Consider the following 27,200-nt stretch of genomic DNA (forward strand, 5'->3'; position numbering starts at 1 on the left):
AAAGAAGAAATAGATGACTCCAATGCACGTTTTCCTTCTGTGCCAAATTTGCTTCTGTGGGTTGACCACAGACCAGCAATGGTGACCTAGTTATGAAGGATCCCAATGATTTATCTGTCTTTTCTTAAACTATCTAGTGGGACAGAATAGTGAATCAAGAGAATAAAGATACTTCACTGAAATGAATTAGCTCAAAGTGAAAACACAATGCATTAATCAAATATGTTTCTTTATTTGATGATCATCATTGAGATTTGCTGGTATAAAATTCAAAAGCAAATTCCTTGTTAATACTGCACAGAAATTAGTCCATTAAAAAAAAGAGATGTTCTATCTCATCTGTGCTATGTATAGTGAACTGTAGCTTTAGGCAACAAGAAATATTTCTAAAAAAGGAAAAAAAATCTTAGAAACCACTGGAATCCTTATACCTTTAACCAGTCAAGTATTTTCTTTGCAATGTCCAAGAAAGCAACCGTACCAAGCCAGTTACAAGAAAAGCGTAATTAATATTTTGGCTCAACTGTCGATTAATCACTGAATTTAAATCCCTAATTTACTGATATGAAACTATAACTATAAATTCAATCAATGCTCATTAGCACATACTTAAGGGAATTTACACAGCATATGTTTATTTTTAGCAATTACATTTTAGTTCAAAAGATAAAAGGCCATTATTACATTGATCATCAGGTTCAAAAGTTAATGCTATGACTATATAATCAGACCTTTCATTACACAAGTTTTAATGTGTATCAGTTTAAATGTCTCACATTCTTTATAATTTCATGTTTAAAACGACATGTAAAGTTAGTGGCTGGTTTAAGAGTTCTTCTGGGGAACCTTGATCGTCACCTGAATGGAAAAGAAAACAGATAATTTATTCTTCTGCAAAAATAAAGCTCCACCACCATCAACATTCATCCTTACACCAGCTGCCTCCCAGAAGTGAGTGCCTCCTAGCTTTCTATGTGGATGCTACTAGGACTTATTGGTAGAAAGTTTTATTTTGCAAGTGCACAAGAGTACCTGCCCTCCTATCTGCTTTCTCCTATTTCCCTACTTCCTGGTGCTCCAGCAGAGAATAGATAAATTACAAAACGTAATTTAGAAGACACCACTAATGTTGGAAACAAAATTACCCAAATTATGCAGTTAGAAAAAGTGCCAGGTTTTATTTCTGGTCTATGCAGAGATAACTGATCTCGATTCCAGCAACGCCAAGGCACTCCACTTGGCTGGAACTGCCTGAACCAGTGATGAGCAAAACTAAGAGTGGAGGTGCTGCTACCAATGATCCCTGTTGGCTGTGTGTCGTTGTGGACACAGGTAAGGACAATATCAGAAATTGGCCACAAATAACCTGCTAAATCCTAGTGTCTAGGCACACATTTGGTTGAGGTATTGGAAGACTACAAGGTGACATTAGTTATGAGAAAATGGAAGGAAGGAGAAAAGTTATTCATGTGTACTGTAGAAAATGATTTTGGCCACAATTGTAAAAAGTAATCCAAAACCCTGCATGAACTGGTACAATGACCACCACATTCTAAACTCAGTTTACAGTGCTACCACTCATTACTCACAGTTTTTACTTCTGTGTATGCTTCTAATCCGTATTCTCCAAGCTCCCGCCCGTTGCCTGATGCTTTGTATCCACCAAATGGAGCTTGAGCCCCAAACACATCGTAACAGTTTATCCTGTATGGGGAGGGGGTAAAGCATGAAATTATAAATGAGGTACAAGTTTAGAATCTAGCTCAAAAATTCTATCAAGACTTTTCTTGTCTAATGGTATCTTATTAACCAACAGCAGTCATCACTGGAAATTCTCAAATACAAATAAATTGAGATCAGCTTGAACATCCTCTAATTATTTTGTGGATTTTTATTTCAGTATCAGGTCACTACATATTTATGCACGGAAATGTTGTGCAAGTACTGAATCCATGAAATAGCTGAATTGTTATTTCTCCCCCATCCAAACAGCCTTGCAAGATATCTGTGGAGCAATACTAGGGAAAGGACAAGTGCAGCACCTATCAGTAAAAAAATCTATGTTTAAACTGGGTAGTCACTTATAACAGTAAAAACACAACAACAGTTGAAACTGGAATTTGTGCAAATGTCTAAAGTTACAGCATTTTAAGTGCTCCGTTAATTTCAGGTAGACAGCTGAACTTCCTCACTAGTGACATTATTGCATGAGTGAAGAACACAAACAAAAACACTCATCTGGTATTCATTTTTTTTTTGTATTTAACTTCCCCCACTTCGAGCTGAGGTACAGTGAGCTAATCATCAGACAGACAGCCAGCTGTAAGGCCACATCCCCAGGCAATATACTGGCAGAATTACTTAAGATGGGGGGGAGAATCAGTAGTGGACAGGGTGTATGGAATGTGAGTGGCACCATAGGTACTCAGCGATTGGCCGGAGCTCTGGACTCATTCTACCTTTATAGTTTTTCTGAAGAGAGGTAACCTGAAACAGTGCACCGACAGAAGAGGCGGCAAAGCTCCAGGGCGTTGGAGGACGAGACACCCGAGCTCCAGAAAATTGGAGACAACAAGGAGACCAGCGCACCCCAACTTTGCCTGCAACCTGAGGAGGCCAGTGCACCACAGCCCCTGGAATCTGGGAGCAGTGAGGCAATCATCGCACCCCAGCTCCAGGAAGCGGGGAACAGCAACACCCCAGAGGGGGTGAGTTTTGGAGAAGCTTCTCCAGCAAAGGTCATCTCAAAACCCGCTCTCTACGTGAACCTCCAGATGCCACCGGAGCAGAACACTGCCAAGGAGATCTACCTCAGCCCATCCAAAGTGAAGGAATTTGAGCTCACTACGGGTATGAAGGAGCAGACTAAAGGTCTGGGACTCTCAGAGACAGTGGGTTTGGTAGGAGAATAAATGCTTTAAAATGGGTTTAAAGATTGTATCCATAAATGTGCGTAGCATTAAATCTACTACGCGATGTGTTGCGACCTTGGACTACCTAGCCAAGGTCAAAGCTGACCTGTTGTTTCTGCAGGAGTGTGCGATACCGCACCTCAGCTCCTACAGGCAATGGTCATGATGGTGGTCCCATGGGCCAACGATTTGGTCGGGCGGAAACGACTCTCGTTCCTCCGGCCTGGGTATTCTGCTGCGGGGAGGCAACTTCACCGTCTCCGAGGTTAAGGAGGTGGTGGGTGGGCGACTCCTCGTAGCAGACGTAATGTACAAGAACGCTCCACTCCGGTTAATTAACGTGTATGGCCCGGCACAAGGGGCTGAGCGGCTGGAGGTTTTTCAGCAGCTCCCACTGCTGCTGGCGACCTCCAGGCCGGTCATTCTGGGCGGTGACTTCAACTGCATCATCGATGCGGCTGGACGATCCGGCAGGGCCGGCAGCAGATTGGACGCTACGTCCAGATCCCTAATGGAAACAGTTAAGGATGCCAAGCTGCACGACGTCTTCAGCAACCCTGCAGACGGAGCGCAGCGTAGATACACCTGGTCGCGGCCAGACGGGTCCATTCGTTCCAGGATAGACTTCCTGTTTGTGTCCCGTGCATTCACAGTCAGATCCACCGACGTCAAGCCGGTGTTCTTCTCTGACCACTGCCTCCTACTGGCGGACTGCCACTTGGAGAAGGACCTGAGGGTGGGCAGGGGGGCATGGAAGCTAAATGTGCAACTGCTGACCCCAGAGAACATTGAGGAGCTCAAGAGGGATTACAAAGGTTGGAGAACCGTGAAACCCCTCTTTGAGTCCCTGACACACTGGTGGGAAGCGATCAAGGGAAGCATCAAGAGGTTTTTCATCCTCAAAGGCACCCAGAAAGCTAGAAAGGAACAGAGGGAAATGTCCCGACTCCAGAAAAAGATGCAGAATCTGCTCCGGCTGCAGTCGATGGGGGTCGATGTCAAGGAGGAGCTCCAAGAGGTGAAGGGCCAGCAAGCCTCGCACTTTGCCTCGGAGGCCTCCAAGATCATCTTCCGTTCCAGAGTCCGCTCCGTGGAGCAGGATGAGACGTGCTCACGTTTCTTCTTCCAAAAGGTACACAGAGAGAGCTCTGTGATCAGCAGCCTGAAGGAAGAAGACGGCTCAGTAAAGTCATCACGGTCCGACATTCTGAGGATCAGCAAATCCTTTTATGCCGGATTGTATGACGTGAAGCCCACGGACAGCACGGCCTCCCAGTCCTTCCTGTCCTCTATCACGGAGGTCTTAGACGACAGTACGCGGGAGAGCCTGGACAAACCGCTAACTCCTGATGAACTGACTAAGGCCCTTGAGTCCTTCGAGAAGAGTAAAACTCCCGGAAGCGATGGCTTGCCGGCGGAGTTGTATTCGGCTCTGTGGGACTTGATCGGCCCAGACCTGCTAGGAGTGTACGAGAGTATGCTCCTGGCCGGTAGTATGTCAGAATCCATGAGGAAAGGCATCATCACCCTCATCTACAAGCACAAGGGGGAAAGGGAGGAAATTAGAAATTGGCGACCCATTTCACTGTTGAATGTGGACTATAAGATTCTGTCCAAGGTCATCGCCAATCGGGTCAAATCCGCTCTGGAATTGGTGATTCACCCTGACCAGACCTGCTCTGTGCCAGGCAGGAAGATCTCTGACAGCCTCGCGCTGCTCAGGGATACGATTGCCTATGTACAGGACAGGGGTGTGGATACCTGCCTCATCAGCTTGGATCAGGAGAAGGCCTTTGACAGAATATCGCACACCTACATGGGGGATGTGCTCTCCAAAATGGGGTTTGGGGAGGGAATTCGAAATTGGATCCAACTGCTCTACACTAACATCAGTAGCGCAGTCTCAATCAATGGGTGGGAAACAGATAGCTTTCCGATTAAATCTGGAGTCAGGCAGGGCTGTCCTCTCTCGCCTGTCCTTTTCGTGTGTTGCATAGAACCCTTTGCCGAGTCCATCAGGAAGGATCCGGGCATAAGAGGAGTGACGATCCCAGGCAGTGGAGGCACTCAGGTAAAAGCCTCCCTGTACATGGACGACGTCGCCGTCGCCGTCTTCTGCTCGGATCCGCTGTTGGTGCGCAGACTGATGCACATCTGCGACCAGTTCGAACTGGCCTCGGGAGCCAAGGTAAATCGTGGGAAGAGCGAGGCCATGTTCTTTGGGAACTGGGCTGACCGATCCTTTGTCCCCTTCACTGTCAGGGCTGACGGCCTGAAGGTGCTGGGGATATGGTTCGGAGGGACCGGGGCATGCGTTAGAAACTGGAAGGAGCGAGTGGCTATGGTGAAAAGGAAACTGGGCATGTGGGAGCGACGCTCCCTCTCCATTGCGGGTAAGAACCTGGTCATCAGGTGTGAGGTACTCTCGCTGTTGCTGTACGTGGCGCAGGTCTGGCCCATTCCACACTCCTGCGCGATGGCGATCACTCGAGCCATCTTCCGCTTTATCTGGAGGTCGAAAATGGATCGTGTTTGCAGGGATGTGATGTACAAGCCTCTAGATAAAGGTGGGAGAAACGTGCCCAACATCGCCCTCATACTGATGGCCACCTTTGTGTGTGGCTGCATCAAGCGGTGCGTAGACCCTCAGTACGCAAACACCAAGTGTCACTACGTGCTGAGGTTCTACCTGTCCCCGGTGTTGCGAAGGATGGGTCTGGCCACGCTGCCGCGGAACGCTCCAAGTAGTTGGACCGTGCCGTACCACCTGTCCCTCGTGGAAAAATTTATGCAGAAAAAGACTGTTGACCACAAGTCCATCAGGCAGTGGTCAGCACGTAACGTCCTAGAGGCCCTGAGGGAAAAGGAGAGGGTGGACCCTGTGGGATGGTTCCCCGAGCAGACTGTCAAAGTCATTTGGCAGAATGCCTCATCGCCAGAACTTTCCAACAAGCACCAAGACGTAGCTTGGCTGGTGGTGAGAAAGGCCCTCCCCGTCAGATCCTTCCTACACGCCAGGAGTCTCACCCCCTCTGCACGTTGCCCTCGAGGTGGCTGTGGTGGGGAAGAGACCGTTGTTCACCTCCTTGTGGATTGTGCCTTTGCAAAGAAAGTCTGGAGAGAGATGCAGTGGTTGCTGTCGAGGTTCATCCCGAGCAGTTCTGTGACACAGGACTCTGTGCTCTACGGGCTGTTCCCAGGGACACACACCGAGACAAAAATCAACTGCAGCTGGAGGATCATCAACTCGGTGAAAGACGCGCTTTGGTCTGCCTGAAACTTGTTGGTCTTCCAGCACAAAGAGTTGTCCCCGACCGATTGTTGCGGACTGGCACAATCCAAAGTCCAGGACTACGTGCTGAGGGACGCACTAAAGCTTGGGGCAGCTGCCGCAAAGGCGCAATGGGGAAGGGTCGCTGTCTAAGACCTTTCTGCCACAGCGCACCGAGAGACTGGGAACTGTTTAGAGCCCCTCGGGCTGTACAGCTCAAAATGAAAGGCTGTAAATGATTGTAATATTGTTTGTACTGATGCACCTGGTGATACATTTTGTAAAAGTTTAACCTGGATTGTACCCTTGTAATGGTGTTTTTGAAATGGTTTGGAATGTGATTGAAGAAATTTTATGAATAAAGTATATTTTTGCAAAAAAAAAACAACCTGAAACAGTGCACAAATTATAGATCAATTGCTTTGATCTCCCATGCTAGTAAAATGTTGCTCAGGATCATCCTGGAATGGATCCAGAAAAAGACAGTGAGATTGCTGATGAGCAAGCTGGATTTCAATGTGGAAATGGAACCAGAAATCAAGTCACTAATCTTAGAATCATAATGCACAAAGTCCAAGAACATCAGCAGCCAATATAAATGTGCTTCATTGATTTTGAGAATTCGGTCTCACGCGAGAAACTCTGGTTGACAATGTTAGACATGAGATACCCACCACATTTAAGTCGACTTGCTAGCCAAGCCTTTACCATAAGCGATGAGCTAGGGTCAGAGTTGCCGACGCCCTCCCAGAATGCTTCAGAGTCAAAAAGGTGTTAGACAGGGATGTGTCCTCTCACCATATTTTTTCAACAACTTAGCAGAAATGCTTATGAGAGAGACACTTGATGGATATAAAGGTGGGATACCAATTGGTGGACGGCAAGTTTCAAATCTTCAATATGCTGATGACATTCTGCTCATTAACTCAGTGGAGGAGCTACAGAAGTTGGTAGAGTGTCTTGATCAAGTTAACCAGAAATATATTCTCCTGATCAATGTCAACGAGACAAAGGTAATGGGGATGGCTGGAAAGACTTGCAAGATTCTGATTAACGGAGTTCAGGTTGATACCTTCCGCTATTTTGGGTCACTCATCATGGAAGATGCAGGGGCTACCGAAGAAATTCAGGGTAGACTTAACAAGGGTCATAGTGTTGTGAACTCAAAGGAGTAGCCACAGCATTGATTATGATGAAAATGTGCATTCTGAAAGTCCTTGTGTGGCCAGGAACAATGTATGGCTGCGAAAGCTGGACCATCAAGAGGGGCAACGAGGCTCGAATAAGAGCATCTGAAATTAAAGGACTCAGACGGATATTACGTGTGTCATGGACGGCCAAGTGGACAAACAAGTGGGTGCTCGAGAAAGCTGATGTTAGGAGGAATTATTTGAGGCAATAATATCAAGGAAACTCACATTTTGGACACGTCATGCAAACAGGAGGGAAGTGTTTGGGAAAAAAAAAGAGATCATGCAAGGCAAACACCTAGAAAACGTGCACAAGGAAGACCAAAGATGGCATGGATAGATAATATCAGGACATGTCCTATGGGACAGGCAGTGAGGGCAGCAGAGAATGGAAATCAGTGAACAAAGATTATTCAGTGTGGCCAACCTTTGGGATGAGGACAGATGAAAAACCAAGGCAAAATTTAACAAAACCATTTCATGCACAATAATCCCAGCAGTTGAAATTTAGTGCCCTAATGAGCTGTTTAAATGATTGCCCAACTAAATCAGTTTAGGTTGTTTAAAAAGGTTATCCCACTTCCTGCTCCCCCAGTTTCTTGATGACTGCCTTCATATGAGGTTGGTGCTGCAGAGCACAGGGTCCTGAGTCTGGCTGTAATGAGGCTCATTGAGGTAGTGGTTTAGGGAGCTGTAGATGCTGATGAGCAACAATAACATTCTTGAGACACTACCATGTTATATTAGCTAATGCATATAAAAAGGTAAGCTGTATTTGCATGAACCCACCAGCTATTGGTGGAACAATTAATCTTAATTACAGTTTGGGGCTGCACCAGTTCATTCCATTCCACGGCCTTGGAGTATTCTGAACGAACATTTTTTTCCAAATGCATAACATATCAAACTATGACTATATAGGGAAGCTAACCAGACAGTTCCTGCACGCAGCCCCTGAGACACGTAGTTAGCCTTGTTGATGTCATTGGTGAACACTGCTGCTGCAAGTCCATACATGGTATCATTTGCTCGCTCAATCACTTCCTCCACTGTTTTAAACTTCAGAATCTGCATCACTGGTCCAAAGATCTACAAGACAACGAAAACAAGAATGTATGTTAATTCTGCTGTATTTAATATCACTTCCAACAGCCTCCTAGATTTCTAGGAAGCTCTGTTTTTGATAAAGAGGCACAAACCCCCAATAATCGACACCTAGCAGGACAGTGACTTTTCTGTGATATTTTCTGTTAATAAAAGATAGCCAGGCTTGGGCTACAGGCTACAATCTAACTGGACAAGTTCAGGTAAAGCCAAACCATCAGATTGATGCATGAACAGTAAACTGAATTCTAAAATTAGATTACATCCTTGACATCAAACCCTAATGTCCGTAATCTATATTATTTTATAATGCTCCTGTGAGGTGCCTTGGGGCATTTTATTATGTTAAAGGTGCTATATAAATTTAAGTTGTCATGTTGTTTGTTTATCATTTTGTCCATTTCTCATTAGTTTTTAAGGGAGTTTTGTACCAGAAGTTGTCAGCAAGGCCATGATGTCTACTCTTTGTAACTGACAAATAGGAAAGGGTCAACAACCATGGCAAAATTACCATCAATTTATAGAGAAACAAGAATTTTTTTTCCTCTCCCTTCATTTAATAAATACTGTGATGCCGTGGTGGGTACTGTTCTATGGAGGCTAGTCTCCTTCTGGTGCATCATCCACAAATAGTTAATATTTATTTGTGCACCTTGACTGAGTTTGAACAGAGTACTCAAGTGCCCGAAAGGGAAAGAAAGATCACAGCTGAGCAGAATTCTGAAGCGATTAATTTTTTTTAAACTAGTAAAACATTTTAAGTCAAAATTGAGTAACTTTCAATTACTCAATGTGAATTTATTATAATTAAATATTTAGAAACACAGTTGTGCTGGGAAATATTATCACCGTTTATACATGGCAAGATCTCAAAAACAACAGAAAAATAACTTACATCTATATAACACATTTCATTAGTCTTTACTAAAGTAGTGAAACATCATGGATGAATATAGATATAAGACTAAGTACATGAACAGCAGAAGAGAAGATGATAAGGAGAAGAGAGCGATTAAGAGAGAAGTAAAAAAAAGACAGAAGAACAATGAAGTTATCAAGAAACATTAAACAAAATAGTACAATATTCCACGGATATATAAAGTTGCAATGGGAATAGGGCCATTAAAGAATGGTCAGGATAACATCACAGGCAGGGATAGTGGAATGGCAGGAATATTAAGTAAATTATGTAGCTTTAGTATCTTACCAGAGGGACAGATTAAGTGACATCAGAAGATGAGAAATGATATAACTGTGTTTAAAATAAAGGAGAAATATTAAATAAACTAATCAAACTTGTAAAGGATAAACCCTGGTCTGGATGGAGTGCACCCACCCATTCTAAAGAATCTAGGAAAGAAACAGAAGCAGAATTACACTTATTCAATACTACATCTTTTTCTAATGGATTGTCAGAGGACTAGCAGACAGCTAACTTTATAATTATGTTTAAAGGGTTAGAACACATCCAGGAACTATAGGCCAGTCAGCTTAATATTGGTTGTAGGAAAAATAATGAAATCCCTACCTCAGGAGAAAATGGGAAAGCATCTAGAAATGAAAAATATTGAATAATCAATATGGGTTTCAAAAAGGAAAGTCTTTTTTCACTAACCTCATTGATTTATTTGAAGAGGTAACAGAGGATTGACACGGGTAATGTAGCAAATGTAATGCATCTAGATTTCCAAAAGGCCTTTGATAAGGCACTACAAAACAGACTAATAAAGGTGGTCAGGACATGCGGAGTCAAGAGATAATTAGCAGGATGAACTAAAGTAGCTGACTGAAAGACAAATGCAGAGAGTACTGGTAAAGGGTTGCCATTCAGAGTGCCGAAAGTGGGAAATATTGTTCCACAAGGATCAGTGTTGGGACCACTGTTGTTCACAACTCATATTAATCATTTAGACTTTGGAATCAAAAACACAATTTCTAAATTTGCGAACATCAAATTGGGAGGGATTGAAAAGTTGTGAAGTTATGCTACACTTGAATCAAATTGGTTAGACAACACTTGGAGCACTGTGTACAGTTCTGATTGCCATTTTATGAATTTTATGTCCATGGCTTGAAGCCACAAGCTTCTGCCAAAATACAAAGCATGCTATTAACTGAGTTAAGCTAACAACTTAACATTTCCAATGAAAATTTCCTGGGCACTAGATAAGGAAACAGATTGTTATCCATAGTCATGGCCAAATAAATTGGGTGTGTGGACTTACCTCTTCTCTAGCAATAATCATATCATCATTCACATCTCCAAACACAGTTGGCTGGATGAAGTACCCACGATCTGCTGCCACTCCTCCCCCACAGAGTAGTTTAGCTCCTTCTTTTTTTCCGCTACTAATGTATCCCAGAATCTTTTTGAATTGTTCCTCATCCACCTGTAACAATCATGCATAACCAATCACCACCAGTTGTTAAATTCACAGAACTGCTCCAATGACCAGGGCTAAGCCAATAGCCAAATGTTCATAATATTGAACAATTATTCAGCCATTGCTCAGCTGGATCTCTGGGACTTGAGCACAAAAAAAAGGCTAACATTCCAGTGCAGTACTGAGGGCATGCTGCACAGTCAAAAAGTGCTGTCCATCAGAAGAGCTGTGAAACTGAGGACTTGCCTGCCCTGTCAGGTGGGCATAAAAGATCCCATGGTACTATTTGGAAGAAAAGCAGGGAAGTTATCCGGTTTCTTGGCCAATATTAATTCCTCAATCAACATCACAAATACAGATTACCTAGTTATGAACACATTGCTGTTTGTGGGACTCTGCTGTGTGCAACCTGGCTGCTCCATTTCCTAAATTATAACACAGTGACTACATTTCATTGGCTGTAAAGTGCTTTAGGATCTCTTGTGGTCATGAAAGGCGCTGTACAAATGCAAATCTTTCTTTTCTTTCCATAAATGATTGTCCTCTGGGAACTTAGATTCCAATGAATAATTTCTGTTCCTATATTTAAAAGATCTTTCCTTTTCTGCTCCAAATTTTCTCCTCTCCCTCCTTGGAGGTTGCTATCTCTTAGTGGAGTTCAATTCTATTTGCATCATCTGCTTTCCAACAAGTGGCCACTCTTCATTTGTGAATCTAGATGGCAAATGTTGGCAGACAATTCCAACATTGAAGACATCACAGCTACCAGATTTAAGAATATTTGCTTATTTGAAAAATGGAACACCATTAGCCAATTCTGAATGCAAGTATTAGCAGGATCTAAGATCACATGTAGCAATGATGTATCTTTTGAGAAAACGTAAATCACTCCATTTGTTATGGCACAGTGGATGGTAAATGCTGAGCTGTTCAAATCCCAGAGGGAAACTTAAGACAACTGCCACAACTATTTTACAATTTGTACTTATTTTGAGATGCATGCCTTGAATTCAGACTACCAAATCTTATAGGTTTCTTACTAAATTAAACCTTTATTAATAAAATGTTAAGCACATACATAGGTCTACAATTCCTATATAACTCCTAGCTCCCATAGTTAATCTAACTCCCAGTTACCTCCGTAAGGCAACAGTAGAACACAGATCTAAACAGTCCCAGGCAAAGCACACACCTCGGACAGTCGAATTCAAAGTGAGTTTTTCACAGCTTTGATTCCTTGTAGACAGCAGCTTGAGGCTTAGATGCTGGAGGCTTTTCACACTTGTTAGATCTTAGAATGCCTTCCCTTACACACAGCCTTCTCTCCTTTATGTAGATTTCTCCCTTTTCAATGTAAATCCCAATGTCCCAATATGTCTTTTCAACTCTACTTTTCTAATAAAAAAATTGGTCCTATGAAAGGTTTTTTTATCAGTAAGCTTTGGGAAAAATAAACACACTGTTTCTTAACTTCTCCTGGCTAGGTGAGACACCTTACCACCTCTGAAATTCACTACTCCGGTCTAAAAATGCAAGTTTTCCTTTTATACCTCACATTCTACAACTTCAACCATGTTTACCTACTTAACACTTCAAACCAAGCTTGTCTTCTTACATCAAAACCTTCAAACCAGCTGTCTCTAATTCAATTAAGTCCCACACCGTATTCCTATCCTTACAATAAATTCCAACATTATGAAAATTATTATATTTTCCTGACACATTGATTTCTCTTGCTTTAGTTACATTCAGCATCAATGAAGCACAGCAAGGGGCAGTGATCCTATTGTGGACACTAATATGAACTACTGGGAGTGATCAGTGCTAATGCTATTGACCAATTAACATATTAACTTCAGAGAAAAGAATAAAACAAAAACTATGGCTGCAATTTTATGTGGAGGCAGTGGCCTCACCCCTCTGGCTGAAAAGTAAAAAAAGTCAAAATTTAATTGGCTCAAAGCAGGGCTTTTGCCCTCATTGGAAAGGAGGTCTTACCTGAGTTTCCAGCCAATCAAATGATCTCCCCCCCACCTCAGCCTGTGTGGACACCTCCCGCTGTGGGGAAAATCTCAGCTGCAGCAGGATGAGGCCCCTGAGTGGCCATTAATTGGTAAACTTTTAGCAGAGGTAGGAGGTGACTGGCACGTGCTGCTGCAAAGGTGCCCAATTTTATGCCCCATGCCACCGAATTTTACCCCCCCACCACCTGACAACCCACCCTGCTGTGGGACATATATTTCCAGCCTATGAATGTGATGATAAAAAGACAACAGCAAACAAGATCTTTGTATAACATGAGGGGCAAAGTGGTAGTATTCATTAAATAGTGAAGAAAAATAAAGGAAAACAGAAAGAGATTTTTGTAACTAGTTTTTCAGTTCCCTATACATTTACCTGTGGCCCCTGCTCATTCTTGGAGTCAAATGGATCTCCCACAGTACGATGTTTTGCTCTTTCCACACTCTTCTCTACAAATTGATCGTAGATAGACTCTTGAACATATGTGCGAGATCCAGCACAGCAGCACTGTCCTTGGTTAAAGAACAGAGCCGTATGGGACTCCTCAACTGCATGATCCACTGGAAAATTAGAGTAATCAGCATCAGTTAGAACATTTCTAAAAATAAATTTTGACAGAGGGGAGAAATCATTGTAATACAAAATACAATTTCAGTTTATTTAGAGATTGCTACAAGACAAACATATTTTGGTTCAACATTCTGGCCCAAGTTTCCTCCTCCAGCCCAATCTGCAGGATATTTGTTCTTTCAGGTCCTAGTTACTATTCTGATTGAAAAAGGGACAAGGCAAGCAACAAGATTGTAGGTCTCTGGAGTCTACAAGTATTAATCATGACTTTTTCCAAGACTCAAGCAGGTCAATTAACTTTCAATTCTGCTTCCCATCGCCATATCAAGATACATAATGAAGGTAATACATCAGCTTAACCCAGCTGGGAAACAAAGATCTTCTTTTAGATTGATTCTACACCTAAAAGATGAACCTTTACTTCTGACCATTAACTTGGATATGTAAATTCAAGCAATGTAATCAGACTGGATCAGCTTTTGATAAATTCTTATAGGAGTAAGCATGATGTTCTGGAATAGAATTATCACCTTTCAAGCACTATTATATTCACACATGTTTACATATTAAATACATTTATAATAAATTATATTCATATTATATATTTAATATGTTAAATGTATGTACGTTCAGCAGCAGCCCTAACAGCCATAAAGATCGAGTTTTACTGAATCTAACAGTTTTATGTCCTCTCCTCCCCACTTAGAAACAAACACGGGATTAATGAGTTCTATAACAAATTAACTGTTCAAGTCACAAGTACAACAGCATTTCTTACGATCAGCATCAGAAAGGATAATGTTTGGGCTCTTCCCTCCGAGTTCCAGTGTCACCTTCTTCAAGTTACTTTTTCCTGCAGCTTGCTGGATCAGGTGACCAACCTGTGTGTGTAAGACAGGAACATGCTTTTGAAAAACATGCATCTTAAAAAAAACAGAACTGTCAGCAGGAAGCAGTGAAATAGAAGAAATATTAGAATATGTAAGGAGATATAATTCAAGAACCCAAAAGAAAAATTTCCAAAACCATCTCCAAAGTCAGAATTTATTCCTATAAAGTCTCTTATTTATTGCTGGTGGTGATGATCCACCAGCTCAAGTGATATCTACATGCCAAGTCAAAGCTATAAAACTCAAACTTCTTGGCCATTGAGCCAGAGTAGACCATCACCATCAAATCAATTAATTTCAGAGCTCAGAACTAAGAACAGGATAGTATCAATTGCAGAACTGTTTGCACATAATGTGCATAGATTGAAGCAATTTTTGGTAATAATACAGCAAAAGGAATGCTAGAAGCACTTGGATTGGTCAGCAACTGAAGTGATAAACTGCTTTGCAGCAGGGGCATTTTTGCATGGTGGAATGCAATCAAACCCCCTCAACTAAAAGCTATTACTTAATAGCCTATAAACTTATTGCACTAATTTGTCCAGTTAAATAGTGGATTACTACTCTTAAAAGAGTTAAAAAGTGGATTACACTTCCAGGATTTGTACTGTGGTGCAATCTATTCACGAATGAGCTATTCGCTAATTCAATCCGTAACAAAATTCCAAGGTTTAATTTAAGAGGTTCCAGTTTCCAAACTGACCTCCGTGGATCCTGTGAATGCAACTTTATCAACATCCATATGTGAGGCAATGGCTGCTCCTGCAGTGTCTCCAAAACCAGGAATAATATTCACAACCCCTGGTGGGAATCCTGCCTGTTAAAGAGAAATGTGACACTAACATTAATAGAAATTAACAGAAAATCCTTTCCATCCAGATCTCACATAACAGTGATTTTCTGCCCTCATTGCATTATCTACTTTTCCAACTTGCTAAATAACAAACCATAAAGTTTGAACCGAAAATCTGACAGATGCAATCCTAGCAGTTATACCATGATTATGTTCACCAGTACCATCCCTGCTGAAATTTGCAGGGTGAGTGAGGGGTTACCTAGTTTACATGGGTGGACCTTGACACCTGAATGATCCTTCCAGATAGTAACTCAGGTATTTAAGGTAAAGTGGTGCTCAAGCCCTTCTGTTCTCCCCTCTCCCTAAGATGTTATTCATATGCTCTGTGGCTGATGCTTTGAAATGAAATTTTTGGAAAAGGAAATTGCCAGTTTGGGGGATCCAGGCCTGGACTGCTCTTCCTGTGGGTTATTTGCATTAATAAAGCGATGGAAGGAGTCACCAACAGTACTATCAAGTGGCACTTAGCAATAACCTCTTCACTGATGCTTGGTTTGGGTTCTGCCAGAAACAAACCAGGCTTCATTACAGCCTTGGTGTAAACATGGACACAAGGCCTGAATTCCAGAGGACCAGAGTGATTGCCCTTGACGTTTTAGGCAGCATTCCACCATGTATGACACCAAGGAGCCGAGTAAAACTGAAGTCAATCAGAATCAAGGGAAAAGCTCTTCAGTGGTTGAAGTCACATCTGGCACAAAAGACGACAATGTTGGAGGTCAATCATCTTAGCCCTGGGAGGGTACCTTATGGCACAGTGCTAGTCCCAAATATCTTCAGCTGCTTGCTCAGTGATCTTCTTTCACAACCCTCCCCCCCAACCTCCCCAACCACCCCCCATCGTTAAGGTCAAATACGGGGCTGTTTGCTGATGATTGCAGTCTTCAGGTCATTTGCAATCCCTCAGATTTGTCAGCATTCAGCAAGACCTGGATAGACAAATGGCAAGAGTCTTGATACCAGGTTTAAAGGGTTAAATTATGAGGACAAGTTACATATGCTTGGGTTGTCTTTTCATCAACTACAAGGCAGTCGGGAGTATGATTGAGAACACCCCAACTTTCTGAATGAATGCAGTTACATAAACCGATAGCCAGGACAAAGCAGTCCACTTGATCAACAATTCACCCACTAGCCTAAATATTCATCCACTTTACCACCAGCATTTCGTGACTGCACTATGTACTATCCACAGGATACATTGCAGCAATGCACCAAGGCTTCATCAGCAACACCTTCCCAACACCCTGAAGGACAATGGCAGCAAGAACATCATCTCTAAACTTTCTCTCCAAGTCACATTTCAACTGGACTTGGACCTATTTCATCATTCTTATCATTGCTGGATCAAAATTCTGAATTCTATCCAACAGTGGGAGTAACTTCAGCACACAGACTGCAGGGTTTCAAGGGGCAGCAAACCACCTTCAAAGGCAACTCAGGATGGGCAACAAATGTTGGATCTTGTCAAATGATATCCACATTCAAAGAATGGACAAAAAATACCCTCTGGGGCTGGCACACCATCTAACTCAATGTACCTGCTTTTAGTATTATGTGGGATCCTTTATGGGCCACTGAAGCAGGGACATCCAGCATTGGGAACTAGCCCCCTCCACATCATTAGCCTTGTAAAGAGCAGGCAGAGGCTTAGCCCTTTATAGGATCATAGGAAATCCCAAGTCAGCTCAGGAATGTCTCTCTCTGGGCCCTGACTTTCTTCCAAACAGTTCCACCTGACTCTTAATGCAGAAATCCAGTGGAATGGGTGACAAAAGTCAGCTCAAAGTATTTTATGTATCAATCAGACCAGTGGATTGAGAACAAATATATACAAAAGGTGACATCACATTTCAATCATCAGGTAACCCACAAGCACACTGCGGTAGCATTGTGTGCTATGCTAAAGCAACATTCAAAGAAACAGCAGGAGCCATTTCAGGTTTCTCCAACAGCAGCAACCTGTTAAACACTTAGGGACTGTATAAATCAGCATTTGTTTCTAGTGCAGTTTCCTTCCTCTTTCTTCACCCTGCACCTCCTCCAGTACAGAGAGTACCATAATACAAAATGAAACCAACCATCTGATGTTGTTACTCTGATGCTGGTCACTAAGAAATGTGACCATTGGTGAGCTGCCTTGCAATTCTCCATCCTTCACCAACAATCAAGATGTGGTCTCATCATTTTTCCATAGTCAGCAAACAAATCAATGAAAAAAAAAATTCATTCTAGAGATGAGTGTTGCAGGCAAGGCCAGTATTTATTGTCTATCCCTAATTGCCCTTGACAAGGTGGTGGAGAGCCGCCTTTTTGAACCACTGTAGTTCATATGGTGTAGGTCCACCCATAGCGTTTTTTTCTATAGCAGTTTAAAGCAACTGAGTGGCTTGCTATGTCATTTCAGAGGGCAGTTAAGAGTTAATCACACTGCAGCAGATCCAAAGTCAGGTGTAGGCCATCTGAGTAAGGATGACAGATTTCCTCCCCTGAACGATATGAAAGAACCAGATTGTGAAGACACAAACCCAATAACCTATAAAAGACAGGCAAATGCAATTTTAGCACAATAGTATTTAATCACAGTTTTTTAACTTATACACTAAAGAACTTAGCCCAACCTCCTTGATTAAATTTGCTACATAGAGTGCTGTTAGTGGGGTCTGCTCTGCCACCTTCATCACCACCACATTTCCAGTTGCTAGTGCTGGTCCAAGCTTCCAGGCCTGCATTAACAGTGGAAAATTCCACTGAAAAAGAGATAGAAAATTGGAAGTTACTTATAAAAATACACAAAGTTATTACATTGATAATAATTCAAATACATGCAGGGATTAGATACTTGATTCTAATTGTGAAACAGACTTTCCATGCTCCAGATTCAATAGACATTACCATTATTTTGGTGGCCATTTGCAACTAAATTACTGATGGTTTCAGGGCATATTTGTCACCTCATTGGAGAGAAACTAGCAGTCATGCAACTTTGGGGTTAATCAGAAGCTAACACGCTTCTCAAGTTTCAGACAAAGTAATTACTCTGGCTATTAGGTTAAAATCTGAGTATAAGGTGCAGATGTGTTTATGGCAGTGACTTCTAATATTAAATGATAGATGAACCAGTTTAAAGTTCGAAGCTTTAAAGAGCAAAAAGCAGTTTTGAAGAATTACATATTTTAAGTTGTCTGGAAAAAATTAGAATTTATTAGAAAACAATAACTTAAATAAAGATTGGCTAACAGACAGTAGATCTGCAACTGCTGTTTTACTCCTCCACCTAACCTCTTAAGGTTTTTCCCACACCTTTGCTAAATTGCATGGACATGCTGCATTAGTTTCTCAGAGCAACTATCGACAATACAACAAGGCTCTTAGCACACGCATTTCCTTTTTTTTGGAGAAAGGATGACATCAAGGCCCTCATTGATAATTGTCTTCCCTTGTGCATATTATAGTCCTCCTTCCCAAATATTCACAATTGTTTGAAATTTAAGATTTAATGTCCCAAGAATGAAAAAAATATGACACCCATCATTTTGAAATCTGGGCGAGTAAAAACCATATCTTCTAATCAATTACATCACGTATGCTGCCAATTTACATTTCCGTTTAAACAATTAAAATGACAGTGGCTAGTGGTTTAAACTTACTGATTGAAACTTACAGAATACTGAAAGGCCTGGATAGAGTGGACGTGGGGAAGATGTTTTCATTAGTAGGAGAGACTAGGACCCGAGGGCACAGCCTCAGAGTAAAGGGAAGACCTTTTGAACAGAGATGAGGAGAAACTTCTTTAGCCAGAGAGTGGTGAATCTATAGAATTCATTGCCACAGAAAGCTGTGGAGGCCAGGTTATTGAGTGTATTTAAGACCGAGATAGATAGGTTCTTGATTGGTAAGGGGATCAAAGGTTACGGGGAGAAGGCGGGAGAATGGGGTTGAGAAACTTATCAGCCATGATTGAATGGCAGAGCAGACTCGATGGGCTGAATGGCCTAATTTCTGCTCCTATGTCTTATGTTCTTAAAAAGTTTAAAGTTACACAACAGTAAGATGGCTTTGGCATATTGTTAGCAAACTATTCTCTTATAGTGATTCTCAAAACTGTGGTCTGTAGAGACTGTTCAGCAGGTCCATGAAACAACATAAAAGGGACCAGTTACTGCAATAGCATGGGCCAGACTCCCTCAGTTGGCTGTTGCAATTACTGACAGTATCTAAATAGTAGAAATGCCGCATAACAGGAAACATGTCGGCGATATTTTAGTGCCAACAGGTCAATAAACAGCAGAAGGGAGTGGAAAAATCCTGAAACACTCAGGGGCTAGTAGCTCTGCAGTGAATAGGCAAGTGGTGGAGGATCACAACTGGAACAGTGTCAGTATATTCAACAGCAGCCACTGAGCCTTAATCCACTCCAGGTAGTGCAGGGAGGTGTCATGCAGTGAAGTATTCAACAGCCATGTGGCTGAACCTGTGAGGATGCCTTTCAGCTGAAGGGAAGATAAAAATTTTCACATCACTAATCACATTAATATTCACTATATCAGAAAGTCCCAGAAAAATTTCATGCAAATCCCTTTAGCACGACACTTAATGAAGTTTACATTCAGAAATGTAAATGCACTAGAAGGTTATTGTATATATATATTGCATCTATATTGTAGATGGGCGGAGGGTTTGTGAAAACTAATCTGGTCAAAAAGGGGTACTCCAACCAAATAATTTTAAGAACCTAATAATTTAAGTCAAAATGGAAAGCAATCTTTATTTTTCATCAGTCCCTCAACCTGCCCAGTAAAATTTCTTCACTGATCACTCACCGGGATGATTTGCCCACACACACCAACTGGCTCATGACGTGTATAGCAGAAGTAGTTTCCATCTACGGGAATAGTCTTACCATGATATTTATCAGCCCAGCCGGCATAGTACCTATGAGAAATTCAGCAAGGTTTAAGGGATATTTTCAAGTCATGCCATTAAACAAGTAGTGGAAAAAATTTGTTCACGTTGCATGGCACATCGCAGACTGTGTCAATCCGCCACCGGGTGAACAACACTGCAGGGTGATACCTGCATGGGTTCCTTCAATGGTAAACACTGTGGGATGATACCTGCATGGGTTCTTTCAATGGTATCAATGAGGAACACCACATGGGCCTTGCAGTACCACCCTCCGACACTATCTACCCCCAGGAAATTGATAATTCCGCGTAGCACTACTTAAATGAACAAATTTTCCCCTGTTGTGTTATGGTGTCCTCTAAGAAAATAAAGAGAAAAAGGGCCTAGCTAGTACCACTTAAAGCTAGTCTGTGCGACTTAAAGCTAGACTGAACACTATAAAGCTAGACTGCACCTTATAAAAGGGGAGATACTTCCTGGCTGCAGCAGGTGCTTGGACTTGTGGCTGAAGAGAATTTGACCTGGGAAAGAGTGAAGAATGGCACAAAGGGAGTGCAGGCTGCAAGGTTTTTGGACCCTGCACTGAGGTCTTGGTAGAGCAAGTGGAAAGGAAGAGAAGTGTCCTGTATCTATGGGCAGAGGATGGAACGGAAGCCCTCCAGACACATGGTCAAAAGGCAGTGGGAGCAGACAGCTGTGGATGTCAATGCCAGGAATCAAGCCTCGAAGACCACTGGATACAGTGCTGTAAGAAGTCCAATAACCTCACACAAGTTGTCAAGATCAGTGAATGCATCTTCAAATGCCACATCCTACCAATTGCACCAGTAGCCTCAGGCACTGCTCAAATCACCACTCACCTACTAACAATCTCCACCAATCAGGCCTTAACCAACATTCACCTCACCCTCACATTGAGCATTGCTACAAGCTTCACACTCATCAAAAGTTCATGCACACCATGACAGCCACATCAACTAAACATACTGCAACTCAATGGCACACTCCCCTCTGAGGAAAAGGTGGCATAAAAGTGGGGCAGCGGGTTAAAATGTGTAACGGAACTTGCAGGGTATCGCAGCTGTCCAGCATGCTATACTCCAACAGATTACTAGGATTGCTGAAGTCAGGTCTGGGGAGTGGCGGTGTTTCCATGGAGCATGAATGTTGCAGCCCTCGCCTCATAAGAAAATAAGAGCTAGCAGCAGGGGCAGGGTCTCCAGCCATTCAATTAGATCATTCTGATTGTGGCCTTACCTCCACTTTTCTGCCTCCCCCCTCCGACCCCCTCCCTTCCCACACCACAAATAACCCTAGATTCCCTTGAAGATCAAAAATCTGTCCAATTCAGTCTTGAATATATTCATATCCCACCCTCCACTGCTCTCTGGGGAAGAGAATTCGAAAGGCAAGGCTAATGACCATCAGAGATGAATTCCTCATCTCCGTCTTAAATGGGAGACCCCTTATTTTTAAATGATGGTCCCTAGTTCTAGATTTTCCCACGATGGAAAACATCCTCTCAGCATCTATCCTGTCAATCCCCCTCAGAATCTTATATGTTTCAATAAGATCACCTCTCCTTCTAAACCCCAATGAGTATAGGCCCAACCTGCTCAACCTTTCCTCATGAGACAGCCCATTAACCTGTTCATCCCAGGAATCCAGCCTAGTGAACTTTCTCTGAACTGCTTCCAATGCAAGTATATCCCTTCTTAAGTAAAGAGACCAAAACTGTATACAGTACTCTAGGTGTGGTTTTACCAACATGTTGTACAGTTGATTCAAGATTTCCCTTATTTACTCTATCGCCTTGCAATAAAGGCCAACATTCCATTTGACTTCCTAATTACCTGCTGTACCTGAATGCTAACTTTGTGATTCATGTAAAGGGACACCCAAATCCCTCTGTACTGCATCATTCTGCAGTCTCTCTCCACTTAAATAGTATTCTGCTTTTCTATTCTTCCTGCCAAAGTGGACAATCTCACATTTTCCTACATTATATTCCATCCATCACATTTTTGCCCACTCACTTAATCTATTTATATCACTTTGTAGAGCCTTTGTATCCTCCTCTCAACTTGCTTTCCTAATTACCTTTGTATCCGTACCATCAGCAAATACAAGTCATTAATATAGATTGTAAATAGTTGAGGCCCCAGCACTGGTTCGCATGGCACTCTGCTAGTTACAGTTTGCCAAGTTGAAAATGACCCTTTTATTCTGACTGTTTCCTGTTAGTTAGCCAATCCTCCTCCTCTCTTCATGCTAATATATCACCCTCAACACTATGAGCTCTTGTCTTGTGCAGTGACCTTTTGTGGCATCTTATTGCATGCCTTTTGGAAATCCAAATATGCTACATCTACTGGTTCTCCTTTAGCTACCCTGCTTGTTACATCCTCAAGTTATAATAAAATGTATTTTTTATTCATTCATTCATGGCATATGGGCATCACTGGCTAGGCCAGCATTTATTGCTCATCCCTAATTGCCTTCGAGGAAGTGGTGGTGAGCTACCTTGAACTGCTGCAGTCTATGTGGTGCAAGTATATCCACAGTGCTAAAAGGGAGGGAGTTCCAGGATTTTGACCCAGCAGTGAAGGAACAGCAATATAGTTCCAAGTCAAGATGATGTGGGGCTTAGAGTGGAATTTCCAGGTGGTGTTCCCATGCATTGCTGCCCTTGTCCTTCTAGATGGTAGCAGTTGTTGGTTTGGAAGGTGCTGTCTAAGGAGCCTTGGTGAGTTCCTGCAATGCATCTTGCAGATGGTACACATTGTTGCCACTATGCATTGATGGTGGGGGGAGTGAATATTTGTGGATGGGGAGCCAATCAAGCGGGCTGCTTTTTCCTGGATGGAGTCAAGCTTCGAGTGTTGTTGGAGCTGCACTCATCCAGGCAAGTGGAAAGTATTCCATCACACTCCTGACTTGTGCCTTGTAGATAGCAGAATGACTTTGAGGAGTCAGGTGGTGAGTTACTCACCACAGGTTTCCTAGCCTCTGACCTGCTCTTGTAGCCACAGTATTTATATGGCTGGTCCAGTTCAGTTTCTGGTCAATGGTAACCCCCAGGATGTTGATAGTGGGGGATTCAACGATGGTAATGCCATTGAATGGCAAGGGATGATGGTTAGATTCTCTCTTGTTGGAGATGGTGATTGATGGCACACAAGTGCCAGGCAATGTTACTTGCCACTTATCAGCCCAAGCCTGGATATTGTCCAGGTCTTGCTGCTTTTAGACATGGACTGCTTCAGCATTAGAGGAGTCACAAATGGTGCTGAAGATCAGCAATGTTTGAACATCAATTGCACAAACACAATTTTCCTTTCACAAAACCATGCTGACTCTGCCTAATTGTATTATGATTTTCTGGATACCAGTAACCTGCTACAACTTCTTTAATAATGGTTTCTAGCATTTTCCCCCAATGACAGATGTTACGCTAACTGGCTATAGTTTCCTGCTTTCCATCTCTCTCCTTTCTTGAATAGAGGTGTTACATTTACAGTTTTAAAATCTGGTGGGATCTTTCCAGAATCTAGCATATTTTGGAAGATTACAACCACCCACTATTTCTGCAGTTACTTCTTTTAAGACCCTATTTTTGCAATGTGACCATCACAGAATCTTCTTGGCCAAGGACAGAGGGAAAGTAAGGTGTGGGCCTGTTGGCGGTTGGGAAATTAGAGATGCGGCTATTGATACCACACTCAGATGAGTGCTACATGGACAATCCAGGCAGAAAGAGGCACTCAGCCTCCTGCTCCTCAGGTGCTCAGTGTAAAACTGATAGCAAGGATACAGTGGATCACAAATCTTGACACCTGCTCTGTGAGTACGGCACAGCTCCTCCCGAGTGGTCCATGCAGCAGCAGCTTTGTTTCAGCATGCCAATGGTCTGCCCCATCATGTTTTATGTGCCACATGGCTCTCATTGTATGCATATTGCAGACATGCGCATGGGTTGCAAAGTTAGCGGATAGCCCTTGTCACCTAACGGTTGCATGCACACAGCACAATGCTCCATCCTAGGGATTTTACAAATTGCTTTTTCAAGTGCAGGCTGATGTTGGACATCTTCCATACTCATTTAGTTGCAGAGAAGGCAATTGCTAGTCTCGTCTTCATTTCAGTGCCGCTATCCCCATTTGTTGTCACTTTTGATCTCAGAAATTGAAATTATCTACATTTGCAATGATTGCAGACAGAATTGTCACACTGTTCTCACCATGAATTGTCATCAGCTGCCTTTTGCTGTTGATGCTCAATCCAAATTTCAGACTTTACTTTCTCAGCTCTTCAGCCATTATAGATTGTTCTTGCTTGTCCTAGGCCATTAGGGTAGTGTCATCAGCATATCTGATGTTTCAGATGCTGTATCCAACAATACTGGCCCCAAGATGTTCCCACAGAACAGAGCTGACTTCTGTCATGATCTTTTCTTCCAGAAGTAGTGGTTAAAGCAGACATTGTTTAATTCCTTTGCGAAAACTGAATAGTTCTGTTGTGTCGCCAAGTACATACACTACACCTTTTGCTTGTTGCAAAGTCTCTGAATGAGCCAGATTGATGTGGTACTCCAAATCCAATTAGTGTTTTCCATTGCTCTACATGGTGGACCAAGTCAAAGGCCTTTGCATAGTTCAAAACGGATAACACGTTACAACTTCTTTATAAGAAAGAAAATTCCCACACTGAATCCTTTCTTTCAAAATTAGTACTTCCAGGGATCTATACAATTGACGAAGCAATAAGGTTTGGAAGACCAGAGAAGATTTCCATCCATAATCGATAAACTGAACCCAGAGATTGAGAGCTTGTTATATACTTGAGTACAGTACAGTTCTGTGGTTTGCGGGGGTTACATTACCACAAAATCTCATAAAAGGTGAAATCACGAACGATGAACATAGTTTACAATGGGACTCAATTAGATAGGTTCTAGCCATCCTAAAATTTGACATGTATAAAGAATCGAAGGCAATAAAAATTATGTTTTTCATAAATGAGAAATTTACTGAAGAAATTGTCTAACAAAGCAATAAAACAAGAACAATGTAAAATTTGTCGCACTTACAGTATTGACACTGTATTCCCTGGACAGCATAGTAGCACTTGCACCGTTTTTCAGTCTATCTAAATTGTCACTTTTTGGGCAAGTGTCATCACTTTTCTAAGGTACTTACTGCTTGGTTCTGACTCACTCATTTTTAAATACAGTACTGCACTGTATAGGCATAAAGTTTGCCCAGATACTGCACTGTGATCAGGCATTAAATCACAACAAGAAGAAACACACATGTGCAAACAGTGAAAATGATGCATGCAGTGTGCAGTTCCAACTGCAGGAAATACACCACAGACACATTCCTTTTTTAATATTCATTTAGGCGGTTTTTCTTTTTTTTGGTACAGTATTTTCTAAAGTTGGCTTCTACAGTATTTAAAAAAAAAACTGCAGATAAATGAACATTTGGGCAGCAATGGGTGATCTGGTATACAGAATGTGCCTATGCCAGCTCTTTGATAGAGCTACCCAATTGATGCCACGCCGCTGCTCTTTTTATAAAAAATTCTTTCATGGGATGTGAGCATTGCTGGCAAGGCATGTGTCTGTTTGCCTATCCCTAGCTGCCTTGAGAAGTGGTAGTGGTGAGCTGATGCCTTGAACTGCTGCAGTCCATCTGGAGTGGGCAACCATAGCCATGCAAATTTCTTCCATGCACCTGTTTATCCAATTCCCTTTTGAATCTGCTTCCACCAATATTTTAGGCAGTGCACAGCAGATCACAATAATTTGCCGAGTAAAATAAATGTTCCCTCATTTCGCCTCTGGATTTTTCTCAATCACCTTAAATCTGTCCCCCTGACTACTGACCCTTCTGCCACTGGAAAGTTTCTTCTTAGTTACTCCATTAAAACTCCATGATTTTGAACAAGTCTATCAAATCTCCTCTTATCTTCTTCTGCTTCTAAGGTTGTCATCTCACGACATAACTGAAGTCCCTCATCCCTAGTGCCACTGCAGTAAATTTCTTCTGCAACTTCTCTAAGAGCTTGACATCCTATCTGAAGTGTGGTATCCAGATACCCTCCAAATAACAGTTTTTGTTTTTCTTATTTTAAACAACAATAAGAGACACCGCAACAGCATTATCTACTGTAACAGCTTCATTACTACCCGAGCAATTCCTGACTGCATTCAAATCCAAAAAGTACCTACATCAATGTAAGTCTACATGTAGCAATGTGGAACAGGACCACTACTCAGTCCTCCATTGTGTCAAACAAATATTGTAGTTCAAAATTGAAACAGTTATCTTTTCCAGGGTCAAACTCTGATACTAGAATAGCCATGACCTTCAAACAAAAACACTAATTTGCGATACAGCAACATTTTATATATTTTTCCTAGGTAACTGTTAATTCTTAAAAGGCCACAAATACAATTATGAGAGAATTTCTTAGAACAATCCTTTTTAGACAACGTTAGTGAAATCCACATGGAGGCAGCTTCGAGGTGGGAAGTTTTGGTAGTTGCTTGTGTATCAAACTAGTTCCCACCTCCCAGCTATCTTGCTGGAGGTGGGGTCAGACATCCATCTTAAGTCACCCTTACGATCTCTCACCTACATCGGTAGCGCCCACTTTTCCCAATGGGGCTGCTGGTCGCCCATAGCATCAGGCACTCCGATTAGCCCTCATCTGCAGAGCTTGTTCACCATCCCTAATTGGATGGGCCTCCCAGAGGTAGCTTAATTGGCTGCCTCTGGAAGATTGTGCAGTGCAGGTGGGTAGGACTCAGGCACCATCAGTGTAGGGACCCGTATATGGTCCCAATGCCCAAGAATCTTCTAACTTGAGAAGACTCTGCTCATTATTTTTAAAAGTAACTCAAACTGATTTAAAAAGAATTCAAGGCAGAATGTTTAGGGTAAACAGGACATTGCTTTTTACAAATCAGTGGATGAGTCACTTTGTCTCATTAAATACTGGACTCTTTAAAAGGAACGCTTTAATCTTTGTTGAGACTACTAACAACTTACTGGGGAAAGTGTGGGCTGTACCATCGGGACAGTCT

The 27,200-nt window shown here is 42.2% G+C and overlaps 1 protein-coding gene across 1 annotated transcript in view; it reads right to left on the reverse strand.

Annotated features, from left to right (window-relative positions):
* Positions 1-211: 211 nt before the first annotated feature.
* LOC144687836 (aldehyde dehydrogenase, mitochondrial-like) overlaps positions 212-27,200 on the reverse strand; it is a 49,534-nt gene continuing 22,545 nt past the window's right edge. The window contains exons 5-13 of the mRNA XM_078554362.1: positions 20,023-20,134; positions 17,821-17,949; positions 15,047-15,160; positions 14,232-14,334; positions 13,259-13,443; positions 10,703-10,867; positions 8,305-8,462; positions 1,590-1,704; positions 212-858 (exon numbers count right to left, since the gene is read on the reverse strand). Of these exons, the coding sequence (XP_078410488.1) occupies positions 826-858; positions 1,590-1,704; positions 8,305-8,462; positions 10,703-10,867; positions 13,259-13,443; positions 14,232-14,334; positions 15,047-15,160; positions 17,821-17,949; positions 20,023-20,134 (1,114 nt within the window). The 3' untranslated portion in view covers positions 212-825. The remainder of the gene's footprint in view (positions 859-1,589; positions 1,705-8,304; positions 8,463-10,702; positions 10,868-13,258; positions 13,444-14,231; positions 14,335-15,046; positions 15,161-17,820; positions 17,950-20,022; positions 20,135-27,200) is intronic.

This window comes from Cetorhinus maximus, chromosome 12, assembly GCF_964194155.1.
Source record: "Cetorhinus maximus chromosome 12, sCetMax3.hap1.1, whole genome shotgun sequence".
Taxonomy (NCBI): domain Eukaryota; kingdom Metazoa; phylum Chordata; class Chondrichthyes; order Lamniformes; family Cetorhinidae; genus Cetorhinus; species Cetorhinus maximus.